The sequence below is a fragment of the Polyodon spathula genome, chromosome 18 (assembly GCF_017654505.1).
Source record: "Polyodon spathula isolate WHYD16114869_AA chromosome 18, ASM1765450v1, whole genome shotgun sequence".
NCBI classification, from domain to species: Eukaryota; Metazoa; Chordata; class Actinopteri; order Acipenseriformes; family Polyodontidae; genus Polyodon; species Polyodon spathula.
In genome coordinates this window covers 25020306-25044628 of record NC_054551.1, presented here as the reverse complement: position 1 = coordinate 25044628, position 24323 = coordinate 25020306, and the positions used below count along the sequence as shown (strand labels likewise).

The window sequence follows — 24323 nt, the reverse complement described above, 5'->3', positions numbered from 1 at the left end:
CAGGTAAAGACAACACTAGAACAGACGCATAGAGGAGTGACCAGCAAGTAAGCAAGGAAGCTCAGTGGCACAGCACAACAGTAGCTCAGTCGCACAGCACAACAAGGAAGCTCAGTGGCACAGCACAACAGTAGCTCAGTCGCACAGCACAACAAGGAAGCTCAGTGGCACAGCACAACAGTAGCTCAGTCGCACAACACAACAAGGAAGCACAGTAGCACAGCACAACAAGGAAGCACAGTAGCACAGCACAACAGAGAAGCTCAAGATCAAATCCTGGAACTGAGCCCTCATTTTTCAGTGTGATTGTTTCTCTAAACCAGAGACACTGGCAGCTATTTGGAAAGTTGCCTCTAACAGGTGATTTGTTTTACAATGCTATGTTTGCAGTTGCCACCAGCAACCATCTGCAACTCAAGTTTATGTCAAACTTGTGAAAATATGTCATATGCAAAACCATTCATTAACATTCCCAGTGTGCACTGTTGAAGCTGTTTATCTAGAAAAAACTGCTGGTACAGTTATATGACAATAGTGGGTCTCTAGTGTCTTATTGATTTTGAACTAATTTTACACTGGTTCAAATTATTTATTATTATTAGTTATTTCTTAGCAGATGCCCTTATCCAGGGTGGCTTACAGTTGTTAAAAAATATCACAATACAAAGTATCACAATACAAAATATCACAATACAAAGTATCACGTTGCCAAATATCACATTACAAAATATCACATTACAGATAACAGCAGGTATAAATTACAGTAAAATCAGTAGAAAATAAGATCAAATTAAGCTTAAAGATAAAAATATGTGCTTATAAGAGTAGATTCCATTAAGAGCACATAGTGAGTATGATAAATGGATAAGAACAATTTTACTTTAAGAGTAAAATCAAGTACAAAATACAGAAAATGTTGTAATTAAGAGCAGCAGTAGAATAGGGCAGAATATGGAGCAGTTCAGTGCAAGCACAAGATGATGCAAGCACTGGTATGATTGGGAGCCATCTAGTCCCAGCTTCTTCTTAGATCCTCTGATATATATTTTTCCTGCTTATTATCCAGAGTTGCCCTTATAGACTGACATAATATTAATAAGATGGCTGTTTACATGATGTGTGTTGATCTCAAACCCTGCAATAACATGTCTGCAAAGAGAAAAGCAGAATAGAATTGTATTAGCTTTGTTCACTATATAAAACAGATGCGTCACTCAACCAAAGCAAAATCTATTTATTCCACTATATACTCCAAAGAAATTATGATTCTGTTGCACTCATATTTCCTTGGTTAATCGAAGAGGGAGATAGTAAAGCTTTATGTGGGTGTTTTTAAATCTGAGGGTTTGTATCTGGTTCAGGTGCTAACAAATGGATACATTTTGCCTGAGAAATACTGATGCATTTATTCTCTGGGCTATCAATCTTTTCTAGCACTTGGACTGACGTCACCACATCAAAATAATCCTCTTTTATAAATGTCCACTACACAGCAACAAATATGTGTATCTTTTGAGTTGATTTTTGCCTAGGAATGATGACATACAGCCCTGTGATCTATATTTGTATGGTTTCCTATTAATGTGACCTTGCTGTGTTTCATTATATTGCATTGCTATGCAAGTACATTAATAAAGTTATGTACAGTACAGTTGTACTCAAATATATTTAATGTCGTTTAAGATATACTAAGTTGAGCATAAATTAAATTTTACTTGAAAGTCACCGTTTCGTAGCTTGCAGATTTCAAAATGTTTTCACATTGGTGACCCTCTATTAGCACGACTGCAGGGAGATGCAAGATTGTAAGCGGCTGCAGAAATGCACATTTCTTCCAGTTTACCGAGTTGCTGTTTCTGGAACTGTGCAGACAGTTGCTTACATGAACGGCTGTCCTGCAACCCTGCACATCCAAGGCCAAAAGAGATTGCTGAGACTGTAAGAGGCAATAAGACAAACTAGAAAACTGGCAGACTCCGCTAAGCGTGTGACGGGCTGAATGCGTAACTAAGACAGGGGGACTGGGGTCTTCAATGGTGAGCTACACCTCCAGTCTAGACCAGGCAGCATCATGCGGCCTCTTCAGTGAAGTTATCATTGGGAACAAAACAATGCTTTCTCAGCAACAGTAATTTATCAGTGGATTAATGGCTGGATGATACGAGCGATCGGGGTATCCTCCAAGGTTACCCAATATTTCTATTTACATGCATCGGGCTCCCACGCAACAGCAGACCTGCGGAATGACAGAAAGGTAAATTCAATTCATCATTCGACTTCAGATTTATCATGAAAGGTATGTTTTGGAAAATATGATTTTCAATTCCTGGATCAATAAATCTATCTTTTATTGATATTATTATTAAAATAAAATAAATGCGAATGGGAGGGGGTGGTGGTGGACCTCATATAATTGACACGTCACTGTTTTACTACACATTAAAATAATTGTATACCTGAATATTTCTAGTCCACGTACATCATCCGCATGCCTTCCCAGTAAGGGATGCCTTTGAATGGGGCAGACACCTTCAGGGCCCTAATGCCTGCTCAGTTTAAAAGATTTACAATTAAAGGGTTTACTAGCAGATTTTATTCTGGGCTATTTCTTAAACGATACTGCGGGAGCAAGGCACAGTACACAAAGTAAATTACTATACTTAGCCATTTTCGTTTCACTTGACGCATGTATTGTTATTATCTACCCCTGTGCTAAAATTGCTGCATTCTTTTCAGTTAGCTACAGTGCCTAAAGGTGTGAGTTGTATTTCTTAGATTGTATATTTATGCTATCCAGAAAGGATGTCAACACAGAGTGGACTGAACACATCAACAACAGTTGCAGCCCACAGTAGCTTGGACAATAAACAGGTTAATAATGCCTCAGCTTTAAAATGTAAATTGACCATAATTAAATACTTTAATTTTTGAATATTCTGAATTGTATTAGACTTCATTGATTGATTGATTGATTGATATGTTTGTTTGCTTGTTTGTGTATTTGCTTTACTGAGAACGTCTCTGTTCATACTTTACCCTTTAGTAATAGGGTATCATAAAGTAGCTTGCCAACTACATTGAGTAATTTGTCGGGTTCTAGAGTGGTGCTTGCTGGATTGAGGTGGCAGCATCAGTGATTTCTTATTTATGTAAACTGTTTTAAATTGAATAAAGATTGGGTGGGAAAGTATCATTCCAAAATGACCTGTTTATACACTACCCTGCCCAGCAAATGCTGGTGAGGTGGTGATCAAAAAGAGAGTTAAATGCTCAATTGGTTTTCAACACAGATTTACAGCAATTATAATTATTTAAGTCTGTGGACAACAGCAGACCACTGTCAGTTGTTTTTAGAATTTTAAGTAAAGGGATAATTTTAAACCCTTAACGCTGTTGCTTGAATCACTATGATAAGTTGAACAGTTGCACTAGTTTTACTACCTGCACTAGATAGTAATTTCCAACAGGGTATCCGTGGCAGAGTGGTTAGCAGTGTGCAGGTGCAGGTGATAATGAACAGACAAAACAAACAAACGCTTGTGATACGTTTTCTTACAAAAATCACAGGTCCTTCCAGGTTGTTCTCTAACCAAAATGAAGGAACAGGTAACGTCGCTTCCTCCCCTATTTATACCGTCACACATGACCCCTTGGTAAACGATTGCAGCCACTCCTCCAATCCGCAGCTGCCACATAATTTCTCTTCCGGGTCGATGAGTTAGTGCACCGAAGCTCCGCCCCCTTTCTAAATGGCCAACTTCCTTTTAACCCTAGGAATGAAGTGTCAAGCCAAACAGTCCAGGGTACTCTGTTCCTGTTACTTAGTGCCCTCACAGGTCGGGAGGGAGATTTACCACCAAGAATCATTGTCTTTCTGTCACAGTACCCCACTGTGCATATTGATAGTTCAGCTATTGGTTGGTCATTGTTATTGGTCCTGTTTTGCAAGTCACTATTTTAGTTCTTAAAAGCCCTGTATTGAAACTGTACAATATTCTTACAGTATATGTTGTGGGGTAAACGTTGTGGAACACCATCTGCAGCAGCATGCAATTACTGCAATTAGTTTGGTTATTAATGTACTTACCAAATGCATGCAGGTGGAATCCATATACACAACAGTACCATTCATATTTCAATCTTCCAAGTCTCAGCTGTTTTGAGGGTACTGTACCTTTAGCAATGAATTTTCTTTTAGTTAGACCACACTTCAAAACTCCCATGTATACCATCAGATGTCCTAATAATAATAGTCAATTCCAGACAAACACTCATTGTTAAGACTATACTGTAGTGATCAGTTGAAGTTTCAGTCCAGACAGCCTGAAGCGCCAGCTCTGAATAACTGCAATACATGTGCTTTAGAAGTGAATAAGATTCTTGTAGCTTTCAGAGTTTTGTGTACTCCTCCAACATAGAAACCATTCTTTTATAACCTCAGAGCACGTACCCATATTGCCAATTCTGAATTCTCAGTTTGTATTTGAAAAAGAGTTTAGTCAGATGGCTTTTGGGAGCCAATAATGAACGAGTCTCAGTTCATGAGAGATGGGTATCATGAATATTTTTTAAAGTGATAAAGCTTGAAAGTGGTGCCTCCAGCCCTTGTCTGGTCATGTTCTCTCCTGCTCTTTAGGGCTTCTATACAAGTTGTTTTACTTTTCACAACACTGTGAAGTTAAGGCAACATTAGTGAGCAGATGACTTGAACACCTCCTTAAAACTGTGCAGGCTGTCCACCCTTTCCTAGTTTGACCAAACCACAGGGAGGCATAGGGTGGTCCTTGGACAGTAGCTGAAGCACTGTGGCTAGCTTCAAGATTAAATCTCTCCTATTGATATTTTCCCCGGTGCATTCCTTGTACAAAACAAAGGAATTGATGGATGCCAGGTCCAGTAGAGATAACAACAGACTTGTATATTAAAATAACAGAATATTGTAGGTTATATTAAAAATAAAAACATGTATTGTAAAAGGGGGTTCTAGTATTAATGAAATTTTACTTTTAGATGTTCCATTAACACATACACACACACACACACACACACAAATATAAATTCTAAGTAGTAAAAATTGTACTTAGTAGAAATAATATTTTATATAATTGTATGTGTGTGTGTGCGTGCATTGTGATGGAAAGGTAATTCAGAATGTGCGCTTCAACATGTGAATTAATTTCTTTTGTTAAATGTTTTTATCTTCATGGCAATGCATGATCTCTCCTCACCATATTCAGAGTCGTTCTTTTTCTACTTAGTAAGCAGACATGGACATTTAAATATCCCCTCCCCTAAATTACATTAATTGAGTAATCTGCATTGGTACGGGTGATATTTTTTCCTAAATCAGAACTGCATAGCAACGCGTTTCCTGAAAAGTTCGGCAAACACGTTGTGAGGAAAACTGTTATGACTTGTGCATGTAAACGGCGCCTATGAAGTATGAAGGGATTCATTGAAAACTGCTTGTAAAAAAAGCCCCAGTTTTGTTTGTTTACTTTGTGATAATGTATGTGTCTTGTGTAATCTCAGTTTCAATAACATTTCAATAACAGCTGCGCAGTTTGCACATTGTTTAATGCTGTAATGCTGCCATAACTAAAAGGCATGCCTTTTAGTTATGGCAGTTTGACATTGGCGTGATATTCTCAAAACTATCTGGGAGTTTTTGTTCAATTTGAGATTGTGAAATAAATAGTAACATTTTACCGCTTTGGCCAAATTAATTGGTTAAACAATGTAATAATAAAAATAACCCTGAATAAAGGTACTCTAAAAAGTTGTGGTGTACTTAAAATCTAAACAGGATTTGCTTCTGTTTGTTATTAGAACATTAAGTCAGTATGGGATGGTGATGGTGATGGAAAATATTTCATACCTTGGGATGCAAATAATGATTTTCAGTAAAAAATATATACTATATACATGTATTGTATATTGAGTTGCACTGTGAAAAGGTACATAGACATTTGTCTTAATCTGTGAATACTTTTAGTTACAATTTGGTTATATAAGACCGGGTGATTCCAAATTTCAGCTTTAGTTTCTCAAGTTTTGCCTATGAGGCAGCAGGTCTGAACCTGTTGAAATGAGTAAAGCAGAATTGGGGTGTGTTCTACCTTGGCAGTTCATTTTGTACTCAGACCAAAGACTGTAATTATTTACTTCTTGCCCTGACTGGAATTCACTGACTGACACTGTATCGTTTCATTGGACCGTGAGGAAACCATTTAACATATCTGCCATTCACTTCTCACTACCTACTATATACACCATCTATTTCACTCAAGTCTGCCACGTTAAGAGGCTGTTGTTTTTGTTTTATTTTTTTAAATTATTTTTTTAAAGGAACACAACCCCTGATTTAAGGTATTACCTTCATGATTTCTGGAATTATGTCATTTCAAAAAGTTTATTTACACGAAAGTAACTTGCTTCTTCATCAGCTGAAGTTGACCATAGGCTGCACGTGCCAAAGTTTTAGCCATTGAAGAAGAGACCTTCATGATGAGTGGGTTTTTGTACAGGGGAAGGTAAGTGCAGAATCTTATAATTAGAGAAATAGATTCAATTAAAGGGAAACAGTCATGTGGGAAAAGTCCATATTCATTTCTACATATATATATTATATATATTTCCCTTTTATAATGCCTTCAAGGTTTGTTGTTGGTTTGGTTTTTATTCGTGGGCAAGGATAATAATTAATAATACCAATAATTAAAGTAATCTCAATGCATTACCACTTATGTGCAGTAAATGTCTTTGTTGGTTTTGTGTTTTTATTCCGTGGCAAGCATAATAATTAATAATACCAATAATTACAGTAATCTCCATGCTTTTCCACTTCTGTGCAGTACTCTTTCTTTTCCTTGGCCAGCCTTTAAAAATAACCTTATAAATTATGAATACAGTAGACAAAGTTTTAGTATTTTGAACATCAGGTGGAAGGTGGGGGGTTACAACTGTTGTATTTGATTATTATTATTATTATTATTATATTAATTATTACTTATTAGCTAATTTTTTACACATAAGGAAAAAAATATAAACCCTAATCAATTACACTGATAAACATTCTATTTTTTTACACATTTGGAAAACAAAATATATAAGCTTAAACTTAATATCGAATTGTTGATTTTATTTTGTCACAATTTCCAAGATGGATGGAGTTTTCTTTCGTATAAAAGCAGCAAAAACTGTATGCGATTTATATAGCAGTAAGCCTGCATTTTCATTTGTTTTTGTGAAAGGAATGCAGGGAATGTGCTGTACTAAACATACTTCATAGTCATTAAAAGAAAAAGATAAGATAAAAACAAGCAGGGACTCCCATGATATAAAACGCACAACCTGAATCTTTTTAAGGGGGAGTTTACAGTAGCTGAACTGCACAGAGTGGACTTGATAACGATAGTTACTGCACTAAATCAAGAGGCTAGGACCAGGAGGAATAAATGAAAATTAATGACAAACATCCCACGCAGAATTTAGGGAGCACTTTTTCACTTGTCAGAGAGTAAATCAGCATGCTACTCAATGTGCTACAGTGATAAAGTTTGAGGTCCTGGAGCTGAAACATCGGGCTATTTAAGAAGCAATTAGACCAGATGCAGCCATGAGGGAAAGTACATGGTGATACTGTTTGAGCCTTGACAGGCCATAACTTCTTTTCTTGCACTGATATTGCTTATGTTTAAACTGGGGTATATAACAGCTAAGTTCATAAATTATTGGTTACTTCTTTTCTTTGCTGTTGTTTAAAAAAAAAACAAAGTGGGTTCCATATCAACACAACTGTTAGTAAAGACCAGCTTTCCAATTGATTTCTTGGAGGGTTAGGGCTTCCAGGCTGTGGCTGTATTCATTTTGAGATCCTGTTCGAGGCAGACGTGCCAGCAGGTGGAGGTCTTTAGGAGACACACTGCTGGCGCACAATGCAGCTAACTCAGCCCCAGAGGCTTTTTGCTGCCTGGCTGCAGGTAATTGTATTGTCATGGTTGGGATGGGACCTTGTTAAAAAAAATGGCACCCCTGTGGTGCGGCAGAAGGCTTGATAACAAAGGCCATCACGCAGCCTTTAGCTTAAAAGCCACTGGGATTCATTTGCACTTTGCAGATGTACTCTGCTCCCAGCTATGCCAGCCCCCAGGGAGAAGTGTGGGTTTGTGCTGATCTGCAAATGGAGCTAATCTAATATAACTGTAGCTTCTTAATTGAGGAGCCTACAGACTGAGTCTTGGCTGAAGCCTGTCAAATTACTAAATACTAATCAAGGCATTCAGGAGAGTTGACCAGGGAGAGATTTGTGGTCCAGACTGAAGTGTGAGCAGAGGGATGAAACTCTTTTTCAGTTGGGCTGCTGTTGTAAGTCTTGCTTTTGTTGTTGCTCTGTCCTGATTTTTGTACTGTTACCAATATGGTAACAACCAAAGAAAAAACATTATTCACATGGCACGATTTAGACAGAGCTGCTGGGCCCCACAGTTGTGATCAGTTTGCACTCTAGAACATAATTCCTTCCAGGGTAAAGCCTTTGCCCTTGTTTTAACTGTTATACACATGCATCCTCCCCCTATCACCCTAATAGGTACACCACTGATATTATTTGCAACAGAAGGAGGTTGTAAATGATCTTTTCATGCTGTTACATACCACAAAGCAAAACAGAAATGATCTTTTTCCAAATATACAGATTTTTCGTTATACAGAAATCTTTTTTTCCAGATGCTGTTCCAAATGTTTTATTTTAATTAAAAAAAAAAGTTTTGAACAATTGAAGATGTGTTATATCTCCAATACACATTAAAAATCCACAAATGATGACTTGATGTCAAAGTTGAGCAGTAGCAAGAAGGTCTATATTGAATGTGTTCAGTTCCAGAAATCCAGTTATAACAGGGTGGTGTGGGAAGTCTGATTTCCCCCTGCTTTTTCAATCCACTTGACTTTAGTTGTTTAGATTCTCATATCATTGGAGAGATTGATGCTCGCGATGAAGGCAGGATAATGAACAGGAGAAAACTAAACATTTCTAAATCAGTATACTTGTTTTAATCACTGACTGGGAAGAGGTAGATGTGAATTTAGCACCTCCCGACATGAGTCGATGAATCAGGTGGCAGATTTAGTTTTTCCTCATGTCACATGTACTTTGTGTCATGCTTTACTAAGAGGCAGATCCCATGAGGCACACTGTTCTGTTTTCTGTGTCTGTTTTGTAATGGTCCTGGAGGCTCACTATCTTATTTGATTGCAGGGATTATATGGAGGACCGGGACATGCGCTCAAGGACTATGAGCCACATGACAGGTAAGATCAGCGGTGCTTTGATGTCCATGCACCCTCGTCATCTCACTGTGCTGGCCTGCTTTAAGATCAATTTTAAACATTTGTAAGACGTAAATAAAAGATTGCTGTCAATTATACAGCCAATATACAGACCAGGAACCAAAAAAAAAAAGTTCCACTTGATCTACTTTTAGATGAAAAATTGGCCATTGTGTGCTGGTCATTCACAATGCAGCTAAAACTGAATTTGAACGGACTGCAGTTATTGGAACATCCCATTGCACACAAAATACCAATGCCTAACATACTGTAAACAATCCTGTGAACAAATATATAATATCTATTATAATATCTAATATCGTTTATAATTCCATGTTTTGCTTTTGCACTCACAGCTTTTCTAAGTGACGAGACGGAGACAGGCCCCCCAGTCCAGACACACACCCTGAGGGAGTTTGAGAAGGTAGGAGAGGCTTCTGTGGATATGCTTGTCTATAACACATGCTCACAAAGGTACTTGTTTGAGGGTAGGGTACCTGAATGTAAGATGTTGTATGGTAATTTTGTGATCCTGCTTCAAGCCTGGGTGTAATACTGGAACACAAATAGCTGACAGAATGATTGATAGTTTGATAGACAATGAACACCTTATGAAGCACAAGAATGACATGTTATTTCACTCAATCTTTAACCCTAATTTAATTGGGAAAGCAAAAATGAACTGGCCATACGAAAGCTCTGTGGTTGCCATAGTTACTATCAAGAGGTTCTGTTGGTACATTTACATTCGGAATAGTGGCATTGCTGTTCTGGTTTTCTTGTTTGCATTTTGGTAAATTCATTATGATTATATTAATAGCCAATGCAAAAAAAAGGCCTTTTACTAAAGCAAAGCTGTTACTCAGCTGTTTATTTGTCATCGACAATGGAGGCGGTGTGTATCAAATTGACTCCCAGGTTGCAGGTATTGTTCGGTATACAGTGTAGATGTGCTGTTCCATGTACATTTTTTTAATGTTCCATGTACAGTATATTAAATCAAGAAGGTTAAATTGCAGCCGTAAGTAAATATATTCTGGGAAAGATGCCATATTGTTTATCTTGCTGCTTTAATGTAACTTGCAATTATCTCTCTGAAACGGCAAGAAATCTTAGGTCTGCCAGGGTATCCTCGGCTCACCGCGCACCAGCGACCCCTGTAGACTGGCCGGCGCCTGCGAGCCTGCCTGTAAGTTGCCCAGAGCTGTGTGTTCCTCCAATGCTGTGACTCTGAGGTGACTGCATGGCGGGCCTGCAGAGTTAAAAGAAGCGGACAGCTGATGGCACATGTTTCGGACACGTATGTCCGTCTTCGTCCCTCCCGAGTCAGCGCTGGGGTGGCAGCATTGAGCCGGGCTGAAATGAACAATAATTGGGCTTACCAAATTGGTGAGAAAATAAGAAAAATAATTGGAGGTTTCAAATAAAAAAAAAAAGATCAAGAGAAGTCACATGTGGATAATAAATGGAATCCCCAGCATTATGTTGTTACAAAAGCATTTCTTTTGACCACCTTGACATTATACCCATTGTCTGTACAGAGGAATATTGAACGTTGAATTTCATTTACGGACTGTTTTCTATAGACGCGTGTATAGCAAGAAGCTGCCACTTAGGGGAAGCTAGGCGGTTGTTGCTTCTTTTGTCCGGACGTGAGACAGACATTGTAGGCAGACATTGTATCCCAGTGCCCAGTGCAGTCTGATTGAGTTAGGGATTCACAGAAAATAAAGAACAATTTGGAACATCTGGGAGGAATCAATAACTGAGCCTATCATGTCGTTGTCGTTCCCACCCCCAGATATGTTCTCCTGAATGGAAACCCTGTTTTGATGCCATGTTTATGCCACAGGAAGCATTTAAAAAATATTTCCCTTCAGTTCAGAGTCAAGGCTTCTATTTGATCAGTCCTTTGGGAGATTTTCTTTTCCAGGGCTTCATGAGAGTGTCTTTATATTCTTTCTGTCTATTCATGTAAAAATCAGTTGAATGAATACAATGTCTCACAACATGTTCATTTAATTCAGTTGCTTTAATTAAATTAAATTAAATACAAACACTAAAGTAATAATAGAAATAACTAGCAAAACTGTACTTGCAGGTGGCTTTATAGAGTTGACAGTAGTTGATAAATACAGGAGGGCTGATTCATATCATATACTGTTGGCCACCAAGATGTTATTTCAGATGCTGCTTGGTAAGGGGTGATTTGATAGAGATAGTCTTGTATTTGAACACCATATCAGGAATCTAATCCACTTCTTACTGAACTTGGATGTTGAAAGCAGCAGGAATTCCTGGCATAAGTAAAACATAGTCCACTACATATATTACATATATTCCATGTGTGGATGGCAGACACAACCCAATTGTACATGCCTGGTCTGGGTTTATCATTTATAAAACACACTTGAGATTGTATCTCTTTAAATGGTAACCATTAACATGTGTCTACACAGTGAATCTGGATTGAATTGAATTTCATTTTCTTCCATTTCATGCAAATTCAGTTTGACTCGTGGGTTATTATTTCTTGACATATGAGTGATACTTAATACATTTAGTCTAAATTGTTAGTCTAAGAAGTGACCAGCAGTCAGTTATGATGATTCTTAAAGCTGAGGGCTATTGTCCACTTTTGTTCACCTTTCCTATCAAAGGCACTTGTTTTCACCTCTAAATTCATATTGGGTTCCATATCTTTTTAAAGAAGGTTTCAGATGGATGCATGTTTTCCAATTGGTTGCATTAACCCGTTTACCTAGCATACTGTACATGTTGTCATCTGCTGTAGTTTAGCCCCTCTAACTCAGTTCATTGTGTTCATGCAGTAGACTGGAGTGAGCTTCACTGCACACAAATCTTCATTGTATCTCCTAGCGCTGTGGTGTCTTACCAGTGTTTTAAAGCTGGCTTTGTTCTCTGAGAAAATCGTTAATTATGACCTCCACTTTATTTCTCAAGACTAAACCTTTTGAAAAATGTTTCTCTGTGCTCCCTCATGTGTGTTTTATAATGCAATAAAAAAAAATAAAAAAAAATGGGGAAAGAAACATGAACAAGTATTTTTTTTTTTTATTCCACTTGGCATCCCTATACAGAACAGATTGAAACTCTTCTCTCTTAATCAAGAGCAGAGTTTGATTCTGTTTCGAATTAGACAGATATGTAATCTGGGCCATGTGTCGAGTGAGCCTGGGAAGGTCAGGACTGCACAAGTCGATCTGCTTATTCACTCCACATACCACACTTGCTGTAACATTTTAAGTAGAAAAGAAACAAAACCGAATCACATGATAGGGGAAATTTGTATTAAATTATTAATTAGAACCTGCTGGAAAGTAGAGGAGGAATATTACCATGATATGTTTGCGTGACCTTTGCATTCAAGTTAGTCAGTGGCTTCAAGCTGGTTAAAGGTGTTTCCTTGACTGTGATTTGCAGATACCAGAAAGTGTCTTTCAGTGCTCAATGTCTTATCCATTAAAACTACTGGTGTGGCAAGAAGCAGGAGACACTGGATCAGACTCATTGACCCATTCTGCTATTCTTGGAAGATGGCACACAGTTGTTGGTAATACTGAGCAAAACTGTAGTTTCCGTTACTGAAAATAATATTTTTAATATGCACTTTTGTGGTTGATTTTGTCTAGGATGTCTCAAAAGGAAGTTTTGTTTATTTCCACTGTTGAAATTTGAATTAACATTAAAACATCATTTAAAATGTAACCTATAATCAAATTGTCTATCATGGTGTTTATCAGTAATTCATTTCAGGACTAGATTATAAGTATCCAGCTCATTTTGGGATGTCTTTTGTGTCCTACTTAAACATTGATATTTGTAATTCCATTCCTCAAGAAATCAATGAAAATCCTTTTTTTATTTTAGTCTTGGTTACAAGATTGAAGCTTCAGAGTTTCCCACAGTGGTATACAGTCGTGGTTGTAATTTGTAATACTTTTTTTCACTTTCTTTACTATGAGGGGCTACCCACACAGGATTTCAAACACATTTCTTATGAACGCATTCACATCCAGAGTACAGATAAGAAAGGTAGGCAAGCATATTTATAAAATTGTGCAATCTCTTAAACAGGCAAACAAGATTCAGTCTCCAAGAATTAACATTAGACATAACTCTCTAATATAATGAATTTTTCTTACAACATCAATTTGATATTCCCGCTGAAAATACATTTATAGCCTATGAAACAATTTTTACACAAAGGCCTTGTAATACTTTAGCATATGAGCACTAAAGTTACCCACAGAGGTCATTATATTGAATAATTACTTGTTGTTTTAGAATGATTTTCTCCTTAACAAAAAATAACGTTAGAAACAATCAGCAGAGAATAGAGGTACCATTAGTAAATACTGTTTCAATTATCTTTAATTGGGGCATAATCTGAAGCAGCTGGATATTTATTTAATTTGAACTGCAAAGGTGGTATTAATAAGTCCCACTCTGATTTTCCCATAATAAGAGCCTGGCGCCATTAATTGGTTTCAGCATGAGGGAAAATGAAAGCCGAAAATTGTGCTTAGTCTGTCATTACAAGTTTAATATTAAATCAACCTTTTTCAAGATTAATCAAATTGGCATTTAATGCTGTAGATTATCTTGGCATCAGGTGCTACTGGGGACAGAGTGGTCAACAATCCAGTATAGATCCAAATTCAGAAAATCCACAAATCATTTTCTGATTGAAATGTAAGTCATGCAGTTTTGAGTGTAACGGTGCATATTAAATCGGAACATTCAGTTTTGGCAGCTCTCAGGAAATTATAACGGTTCCGACGGAAATATGTTTAAAGTTTATTCATAAATGCAACACATGAAAACCATGAAGTCTAAACTTTATTCCCTAGATTGCTCAGCCATTTATTTGACTGTATTTCTTCCTGCGGCATGGCATCTATACATTGCATACCCTGTAGCTCGCACAAAAAAAACGAACATTATTATTATAGCATATACACTAATAATAATAATAATAATAATATGTATAGGTTTGCATGTAAGAAGAATCGTCATGATGGAACTGTGCCAACAGGCTAACTCACAGCTGCTACCTGTGGGGCTCGGGTAACGAGCGGAAATGGAACGCAGAAAAAAAAAAGGTTATTTGGCAAAACTAGATAACATAATTTCATTGAAGCAGAGAGAGAAATGGATACTTTAGTACAACAAAAATTCTGTCAAATCCATTTAGTGCAGGAGATTGGAAAGAAGAAATCTAAGAAACGGACCACCAAAACCAACTTAGAGAGCATGTACTAAAAAGCAGGGAAAGAGTTGAAATGGTATTTCAGTGAAGCAGTATAAGTGGATCTGTGGTTGAGGGGAAACAAACAAACGATTCTGCTGGCCGTGTCTATTTATTATTATTTATTTCTTAGCAGACGCCCTTACCGAAGGGCGGCTTACAGTTGTATACAAAAAATACATAAAGAATTACAGTACAATTAAGAGCAAGATACAAAATACAATAACTTCAGTCCTAATAAGAGCAAATAAGAGCAAATACAAAACACTGTATTGTTAAAGAGGTGTTAAAGGGTTTGTGGATATCAGTTACCTTTAGTTAACAAGCAGTGTGTGGAATAAGGCTGGATATCACATTTTAAACAATTTACACAATGTCTACAAACATCATGAAACTAGCCAGCAACATCTAACAGCGTGTATACAATTACAAACATGTGGACAAACATTGATCTGCAGTTAAACGAACAACGGAGACTTGCTGTCAGACAACACAGTGAAAAAGTCCGTCCTAATCATGCACTGATAGTTTAGGAATTATTGCCCACATTGTCAAACAGGTAATGCTGCGATAATGATCCATGATGTGGTACGGAACAGAAAAGACAGAGCACTTGTTAGTTTTTTTTTTTTTTTTAATTGCTCTTCCTGCAGTGATTTAGAGGACAGGCCTGAAACCACAATGCAACAGAACGGCCATTTTGAAAAGAGCTTTGATGCTCTGGGAACTGGCAGGCTTGTTCTGTCATGTTTTTTTTTCTGCTCAGATAATTGCAAGTTGGTGGATGTGCTATCCCCTGCAGAATGGTCTGTCTAACCCGTACACCAGCAGAGGGCTGTAAACTCACTTTAAATACAGGGAGGACCTACTGTATTGACAGCTGTGTGATCTACGCAGGCTCTGCGGGACACAGAAGTAGACATGACTTTAATTAAGAAGCCCTTTGTGAAACCCCAGCTCACCTGAGAGTACACTGGACTTCAGGGACACCATCTGGGCTGTGGGCCAATTCAATTTACTTTTTTTATCTGGAGGGAAATGTTTTAGGAAATGATACATTCCTGCAATAAAATGAGCAAAAGTGGAGCAATATTTATCCAGATTCTCAGTTATTGATCAAAAAACAACATTCATATTCTATGTTTATTGCAGGGACATACACAGTTTTGTGTAACGGTTCTCTCCTGTTAAAAAGTGCATGAACTTGAACTTCAGCCTCACTAGAATGTACCCTTGTGTCACCTGGGAGGGTCTGCCTGGAACATTTCCAGGTGTTGTTATTTTGCATTTATGTTGAATTACTGTGCTGTTTCAGTAAAAGGTTTTATCTTGATACAATATGCTTCAAATTCTGCTCGTTATTTTGGGCTGGGAAAGAGCCTCCATGTTCAAAGGTTTACATTTTTTTAAATCTATATATTTTTGCTGCAACCCGCTACCATTGAAGAAAGACACAAACAGTAACAAAGATTTATACAGTTTCACCTTTTATTATGACTTCATTGCTATCTCATCAGCAGAGTGACGCTGGACTGTGATTTCAAGGTCTCTGAGGAACACTTCTGTACAGGACACTACCTACAGCAGTAGTTAAATGCGTCATTTAGGTTTACTTTCTCTTTCTTTTGTTGAGAAGACAAGGCATTACATATCCCTATATCTAAAGACTAAGCAGTAAAAGATCAGAAACTGATCTCAGACATTGTGTTTTCTGTGTTTTTAAGATAACACTAACACTACACAGACTCTGCTCCCTTTTGCTGCGAACTGACCCCACTGTAATCCCATTAATCCCATTGGAAACCGATGGATGCAGAAAACACAAAAGCAATTTTGTTCCCCAGGCAGTAAAAACAGTAAGAAATGAGTGCTTGAGGAATCTGTTTGTTCACTGTTCTAATGCTCTGTCTTTCCCCTCCAGAGATCTGACTTTCATTTAAGTGCATTTTATGCCTCGATTCCAGTGGCAGGTTGAGCGTATCCTGCGCACTCATTCACCCACCCACTACGCCCCTCCTCACAATGGCAAGCTAATTTACAGACACTGGGTTCAACTCAATCACAAACTGTGATTACTGTGACCTTCCAGTTGTTTGTTAATTTCCACAGCTAACAAAATAAGTTACACCATGGATGGCAGTTTACAACATATTGTATTTCCCCTTTGCATGAAACCAGTACTGGCTTGCTTTTGCTTCCAACAGGGACAGAATAGTCTATGTAGACTATTCTATAGCTGTGTCGAGCTATCAAATAGGATGAGAACAATCAGCACGTTTCTTGATGTAATGATTCTATATGTTGTGCTGTTCAGGTAATAACAAATGGCTTGGTGCATGTTAGTGGTATTTTAATAATGTTTTCATTACTCACAGGAGTGATGCTCTGGAAGTCTTAAACAGTCAGCTGGTATTATTCATGAATGCATACTTGTATGGAATTTCCTTTTTTTTTTAAGAATGTGTTTTGTTAAAACTTTGTTTATCGGAAATAGTTCTAAATGTGGAAACAATATGGTCATAAAGTCATCTGTTCCCTGAGATTGGGTTACAGCCATGTAAAAGTAAATGAAGCAGCTGTTATGTTAACTAACCAGAACAAAGAAAATACAACATCAAACATTCTAAATAGACAGTGTGAGATGGTTAAAGCTGTTTAACTAACATTGTTTTACTTGTTTATTTCTAGTTTGCGATAGTACTTTTTAAAGTATACCATGTTTGTGTATGTAAATACGACCATTGGCCACATTGCTACAGCAGTAGGTGACTAGCTTGAATAAGTAAGTGGGCGTGAGTGAGTAGGAGGCAAGTTGCCATCTGTCACAAGTGGTTGTGTCACACTTTCCTCAACACTAGCACATACATATTAGTGGAGCTAGATATAGCTAGTAGTCTGGAGGAAGGGCAGTCCATCTAGCCACGGATGCCCAGAGGTTTCATTCCCCCTACTCATCTGGTTAGGGGGGTTTCTTTTTCCTCTCCTGAGTGCTAACGGACCACGCTGGCACCAAAGTGAGCGAGCATAGGTGGGCCAAATGGTCTATTATTGTTCTAGAATTTCTTATGTTCTTCTATCTGGAAGCATGAACTACCATGACTAAAAGACTATTATGTTGGAAATACTATAGCAGTTTTCATAGGGCAAATACAACATTTTGTATCTCAATACCAAATTTTGCAGCATTTTAAAAGGAAAAAGAAAAACCCAGCAAATTATACTGTGAAAGCCGAGAGAGAGAGGATGAGAGTTGCGTTGCTCCATTGACCCTAAATGACCAATAAGTGCTAAGGTTCTGCTCTGAATAATCTCCACTTTATTTTATTGCAGCTCCCTAATGTATGGAAAGTCTGTAAAGACTGTCGATTATTTTTTTTACAACCTGTTTTTTTTCATCTGAAACTGTCGATAAGTGCCAAGAGATGGAAGACATTTCTATGAACAGCTGTGATCTGTTGTCTATTCCTTTAGTGATCTGAACTATAAGTCACAAGATATATGAATCTTCTGCCACCTCCAGCTGATATGCTGACAAACCAGTCTAGTGAGGAGATTGGCAACGTACAGGAGCACAATCTGAAGATCGCTATGGCACAGGCAGCCATGTACAACAATACATTGTCCCTCCACCCTACCTCAGAGGGAAGGAGAGCACAAAAGTGTCACTTAATGCTATTTGCACCTACCTAACTACCAAAACAAATTTAACAAAGGCTCCCAACAGCTGTCAGATGGAAATGACATTCTATCACTGCTGGCCTTGACTGGAATTACACTAGCAGCCTAGAGGTGAAAGGTTATATCCCATCCCTGGCATTAGGACACCCTCTATCATGGCATGCAAACATAAGCTCCTTTTACTGCAACCTTAACGTCTGATTTTTAACCACTCGTTGTACATATTCTATATGCGTTGAAGATTCCAGATGTTCTTTCCACTTTTCTAGGCTTAGATGATGCAATCCTTCATTGCATTGTGTGATGTGCAGGCAACATTATTAAACTGAATTCTAGCAGCAGCTCATAACAGTAGGTGTTAATGGCTGAGGCTCCTGAGCTTTGTGCACTTTTAGACTTCATCTGAGATCTTAGCGCGACTGCTGATGAAGTCATATGGCTCCTGTACTACAGTCATTCAGGTCTATCAGTATTTGGGGTGTGTGTTACAGAATGCTTCTCTCACTGATCTGGCTCCAAAGGCTTTTGGACCTGAACTGACTGGTTTTTCTCAAAAGGTCTACAGTGTACAACTCAATTTGGCCGTAGCATTTCTACTGTTAGTACTCAGAAATACTGCTTGAATTATCTTTTGCAGCATGACTAGGCTGCAGACCTGGGAAATAATGTAATATAATATCATGAGCATTGAAAATACAATATAAATAGAAAAAATTGATCTTACCCTCCTCTCTCTAAAAAATTGAAAACAAAACTCTCAATCTGTACCCAACAAAAGATGAAATCTGAGTATTTAGGCATCCAGGCCAATTCAATAACGCGTTGGCCAGGAGTGTTATCAATGTGTTTCTAAAGGCCATCAAAGAGCGAAGTAGTTCAAAAAAGTCTCAAAGAGAAAATGAAGCAGTGATGGTTAGGATTTCAGCATTTCATGGGACTCTTTTGGTTTTAAGTTCCGCTGATAGAAAGAATAAAATATTGATGATTTAAAGTGAATGTAGAAGGCTTCTAAATTATAGACTTCAAATTAGAAATAAACATAACCTAAAGCAAGTTTAAAAACAAGGGTGTTTTTTTGAAAGGAAGGTATCAAATCTCATGGATGCACAGCATTCAAGAAAACATTTGGAACATTCTCTACGGTTTAGTTGCCATAAAAAAAAGCACAGTGAAATTCCAGCCAATCATTGCAAGACCCTGGCCTTGTACTGTTGTGAGTGTTCTGCAGCTATCCCAATGGCCCTGGGGTAGTATCGAGCTTCAACGCTGATTAAAGCAAAGCTGCATTATCACTTTATCATGGTCAGAGTTCGGGGTGCTGCACATGCCACATACCAGCCTGGGTAGTTTCCTGCCTTATTGTTGGTATAGGTCTCTACCAACTTTGCACACCTAGATTTGGCAATATTTGACTATTCTTATTTACAAAACTGTTCAAGCTCTGTCAAGTTCCTTGGGGAGCATTTATGGAAAGCAATCTTCAAGTCATGCCACAAATTTTTGATTGGATTTAGGTCGGCTTCAGGGCTGTCCTCTGGACCAGGTCCTGTACCTCCAGGTGCCGCGGGACCAGATGCTGCTTCAGTCCTCTCCACGGCTGGCAGGGTGGCTGCACGTGTTACTGGCCTCCTCTGCTGGACCCACCATGCTGGGGGGTACTTCTGGTCAGGAAAGTCCGGTCTCTCCGAGGCACTGTCTTTCGATCTTTGTGGTGCATGGCCTCTTGGTGTTTGCTGCTTTCGTTGATCCAGATCTGTAACAGAGCTGCTGAGACAAGGCTTTAAACAGCTATAATGCAGGACCTTTATGGTCCCATCTGGACCTGTTAATTTATACAGTTCCTCTGAATTGTGTCTGTTATTGTATAGGGTCTTGTGTCTGTTATTGAAATGCTATTGGAACTTTGCACATCTTCCATTTCTCCTAGCAGCATCCTTCATCCAGTCCCTTTCTCCTACAGCATAGGGCCTTATCTGCAAGTCAAAAAGAGACTTCTGCTTCCCAGACGCTTTATTCTGGTGTGTCTGGACTGCTGCATTAACCAACCATGAACATTCTAAGTATTCACATACTCACTAACTAATTTGTAAGTATCATTAGCAAAAGTGTTATACAATAAATCCACAGGCATAACAATGTCCCAGCCAAATAAATCCCACTATGAAGTCAGTTTAAAACATTTGGTACTAATGACCTGGGAAAAACGACCCCCCCCCCCCCCCCCCCCCCCCCCCATTTGAGATTTCCCCCCCTCACGTAAATCGCCTAATCATTGTACAGTTCTCTTGCTTCTAATGTCAGGTTTATGGTCCGCACGATCACCTGTCCCTGCTCAGTCTTGCACACAGACCTAGCTACCAAAAGGGCGTGGTTCTCAATAAAGTTAGGGTTTGGCTCCATCACTCCTTCCATCTCTACTGCCCGACAGCCTTCGGCGTAACCTAACAAAAAGACTTTGGAACGTGGAGGTACAATCACATCCTCCCCAACACAAACTCTTTCATTTTCATCTAACACGCCCACCAGGGGGGAATTACCTACCTATCGGGGTTTATGAACGCTCCGGCACATTTATAGTAGCCCCAGATTTGGTTAGGAAGTCTAACCCCAAAATACCTACTTGTGTAGTATGGCGTGCAACCAAAAAATCATGTTGTAATTTAAGGCCATTAAAACTACAGGGTGCTTCCCGCACACCCTGCATTTCCAACCGACCCCCATTCGCTGTGCTTACAGTACCCAAGTATGGCTGAAAAGTCACTTCTACATTATCACGTACATCATTGAAAAATCTTTCATTTAACAGGGACACTTGCACTCCAGTATCAATTAAAAATGGACAAAGGATGTTCTGTATATGGCCTTCTAAAAAGAGGCCTATTGAAGGGGGAATGATACAAAGAACCAACAGTGGCCTGGGTACAAAAGGGGCAGCAGTAGGGCCAGTCATTCCTGCCCTTACCATTGTCAGGAGGCTGCTGCCTACAGTATCGCTGTAAATGTTCCCAGCTATTGCAGCTCCAGCACCATCTGCTAGTGTTTTTATTACTACTGAGGGCTCTTACGCACTATCTCTGCCAACCCCATTGAGAAGGGGCAGGGCCCTGCTATCGATTTTTCAGATCCCTGAGATGAAATCCCTTTATCTGTTGCATTTCCCCTTGTAAGTTTTTTTTATCATTTTCATCAACTTCTCAAAATTATCACTCCCTGTATTAATGTTACTAGTGGCCTGACCAACCTCTCTCACCCTAGCAATCACAGAGGGGAAGTTTCCTTCTCCAATTCTCAGATCATGTCAAGCTCCGCTTGCTGGATTCTCAAATCCCCACTACCCACATGCAAAATAAAACTATCCCTAGCCAACATGTCTCGGGTATCTAGATCTATACTAGGATAAGCCTGATTTACTAGCCTCTGTATTGCATTACCAAATTCCCTTACTGACTCTTTCTTGCCTCTTCTGACTATTAAAGTCTATTCTATTTAGTTCCTCATTAGTCTCAGGTGTTAACTTCCTCTTCATTGCAGATTTAAGGGGATCATAACTATCTTTTGCACTCTGATGTGACCCTTCACAGGCTTCACGTGCTCGCCCAATAAACAACATTTCCATTAATTTTAATTTGAGTTCCTCATTCCAACTGTTAATCTCTGCTCCGGCCTCAAACTGTTCCAACCAGTCTACCAATTTCCACCCTGTTCCACTAAGTGACTCAGGCATAAATACTGGGCGTGGAATACAAGCCTCTCTGCCATTATGACTAACAGGGTTCTCACCCCTCTCCATTTTTATACTAAGCAGCATATTGAGTTTACACAGTACTTGACCAAGTCAATCCACCTAATAAATGCACAAGCGTACATGCAATTTGCACTAATCAAATTTCAAACCTGATCCCACGTCATTCTAGCAAACCCACGCCTCGGGGTGACAAGTGTTGGGTTCAGGTAGCGTAGCTGATGCCACGACCTTTGAAAACTCAGAAGGTCCGGGGGGAAAATTTAGGTACACTTGAGTAGGTATTAAAATGAGAGTGGAAACCACTGGGTCAAATACAAGAGAGTCCGGGAGCAGAAGTCACAATCATAAAAACCATTTTTTATTACAACACACAATTAACAGTATCCCCTTAAATACAGACTAGGCAAGTCTAACAATGTTAGAGTAAGTATAGCGGTAATAGAAAGAAAGTGTGACAAGATCCTAGGCAGGGAAATACAGCCTCTGTTTTTATAGAAGGGGACAGGGAACAACTCAAAATCTAAAGTGTTAGACAATAAACAAAATAACAAAAAAGGAACTCAGTAGAACCAACATCAAAATCGTGCCACTCGTGAAAGTAAAATAAACCACACCATGTAATCTCCAAAACACAAATAATAAAAGCAAGAAAATTCTACTCTTCTAAAACATGTACATACAGCTCTAAAAATACACCCCCACAATACCCTCCCCTGACATATAAAACACAGCCTAGTTCTGGATACAACCCATAATAATTAAATAAATATAATAATATATATAATATAATTAATAAAATAATGAATAGTTAAAAGAACAAACAAACATACACACAGATCGATTTAAGAAGAAGGACTCTGCCAGAAGCAAAAGAAAATGCACTTTACCTATCTTTGTGTATAAACACATTGAAGGCTCTGAACAGTCTCTTTCGAGTCGGCTCCCAGACTCCCAAAATGGCAGCAATGAACAGTCCTTTTATTTATAAGATCCAAGGAAAAGTCTTGTTCACTTTTCTTCAATATAACTGCGGTCCAAGCTCATACACACTCGCTCCATACAGTTTTGAAGCTTGACCACAATCAGCCTCAAAACAGGGTTAGTCCAGACTCTCACTCTCTGCCTCTGCCTCTGCCTGTCTCTGTCTGTCTGTCTCTATCTGTGTCTGTGTCTGTGTCTGTGTCCTGTAGCAGACAGACTGCAGTGACCAGCCTGCATCAATCAGCCCATAGCAAAAACTCCCCTGTTCAGCCACGGCAGCCTCATTTTATTAGCCGTTAATCAGTCCCATTACATTTTGCAGGTGAGTCACTTAAACAATCAGGGGTGGGGAGCTAAATTCATTACAACACTTTTTAAAAACACTTTTTTCTTATACCAACACAGTACTAGTATCATTTTTATAGCAACGCTCTATTTATCTTGCATATTTAAATTGTGGGAAAACCTCAACATTTCTAAAAATCTATTAAGGGCAATTCTCATACCTCCCATTAACTTTGCATTGTGCCACACTCGCATTAGCGTTGAGATAAAGAGCGTGTTTTAACATGACAATTGGAAGGTCTCAAACCTCCACTGGTAAAAGTAGAGTTTGGGATGAGATTGCTGTATCTCATCTTCATATGCACGCTAATTGATAGATATACTTTTAAAATGATTTTTAGATTTAAGTAAACAATTTACACAGCCATTTGTTAAAATCGGTAAAAGGATAACGTGATTTGTCAACACATACTAGGAGCAGTTAATGATTGTTATGCGCATGTCTAGGATTTATCTGTGTATTAGGGGGCAACTGAATGAAATAATTCCAGTATATATTTTGCTGACCAAAAAAAAAAAAAAAAAAAAACAAACAAAGCTTTATTAAATACACACTCAATTATTTATTTAGAATTGATTAAGTATTTTGACACGTTGATATTTGGCTCGTTTAGCAATGTGTGTTTAAATTGTACCAGACTGATTTTTTTATTTTATTTTAATGAAAATTAATATTACAATACTAGGCCTAATCTGCATCAGGCATGATGCAAACACAATGCAGTAAACCTCATTTTGCCAATCACAAAACACACGCTGTCGTGTTACAGTCTACTAATAGTTCCTTCAATTTAAAACATCTTTTATTCTGCTCTGAAGCAAGATCGAAATAAAATCAGATTATTAGCCGAAACTGAGATCAAGATCATCTCTGATCTTTTTAGTGCAACTCAATACGTAGGATCAAGATCGGAACCTGGATCCAGGATCGGATCCCTTTAGTACGACCGGCACCAGGTATATTTTTGAAGA

General features: G+C 38.4%; 1 protein-coding gene across 4 annotated transcripts in view; it reads left to right on the top strand.

The window, feature by feature from the left end:
* Positions 1-2011: 2011 nt before the first annotated feature.
* Positions 2012-24323, top strand: part of LOC121330681 (myomegalin-like) — a 79164-nt gene continuing 56852 nt past the window's right edge. The window contains exons 1-4 of one of the 4 annotated variants that reach the window (XM_041277394.1): positions 6169-6369; positions 6447-6533; positions 9260-9312; positions 9687-9754. In XM_041277394.1, coding sequence (XP_041133328.1) covers positions 6505-6533; positions 9260-9312; positions 9687-9754 — 150 coding nt within the window. In that variant the 5' untranslated portion in view covers positions 6169-6369; positions 6447-6504. Of the gene's footprint in view, positions 2255-6168; positions 6534-9259; positions 9313-9686; positions 9755-24323 lie in introns of those variants that run through there. The other 3 variants (XM_041277392.1, XM_041277396.1, XM_041277393.1) reach the window with 3 other exon arrangements.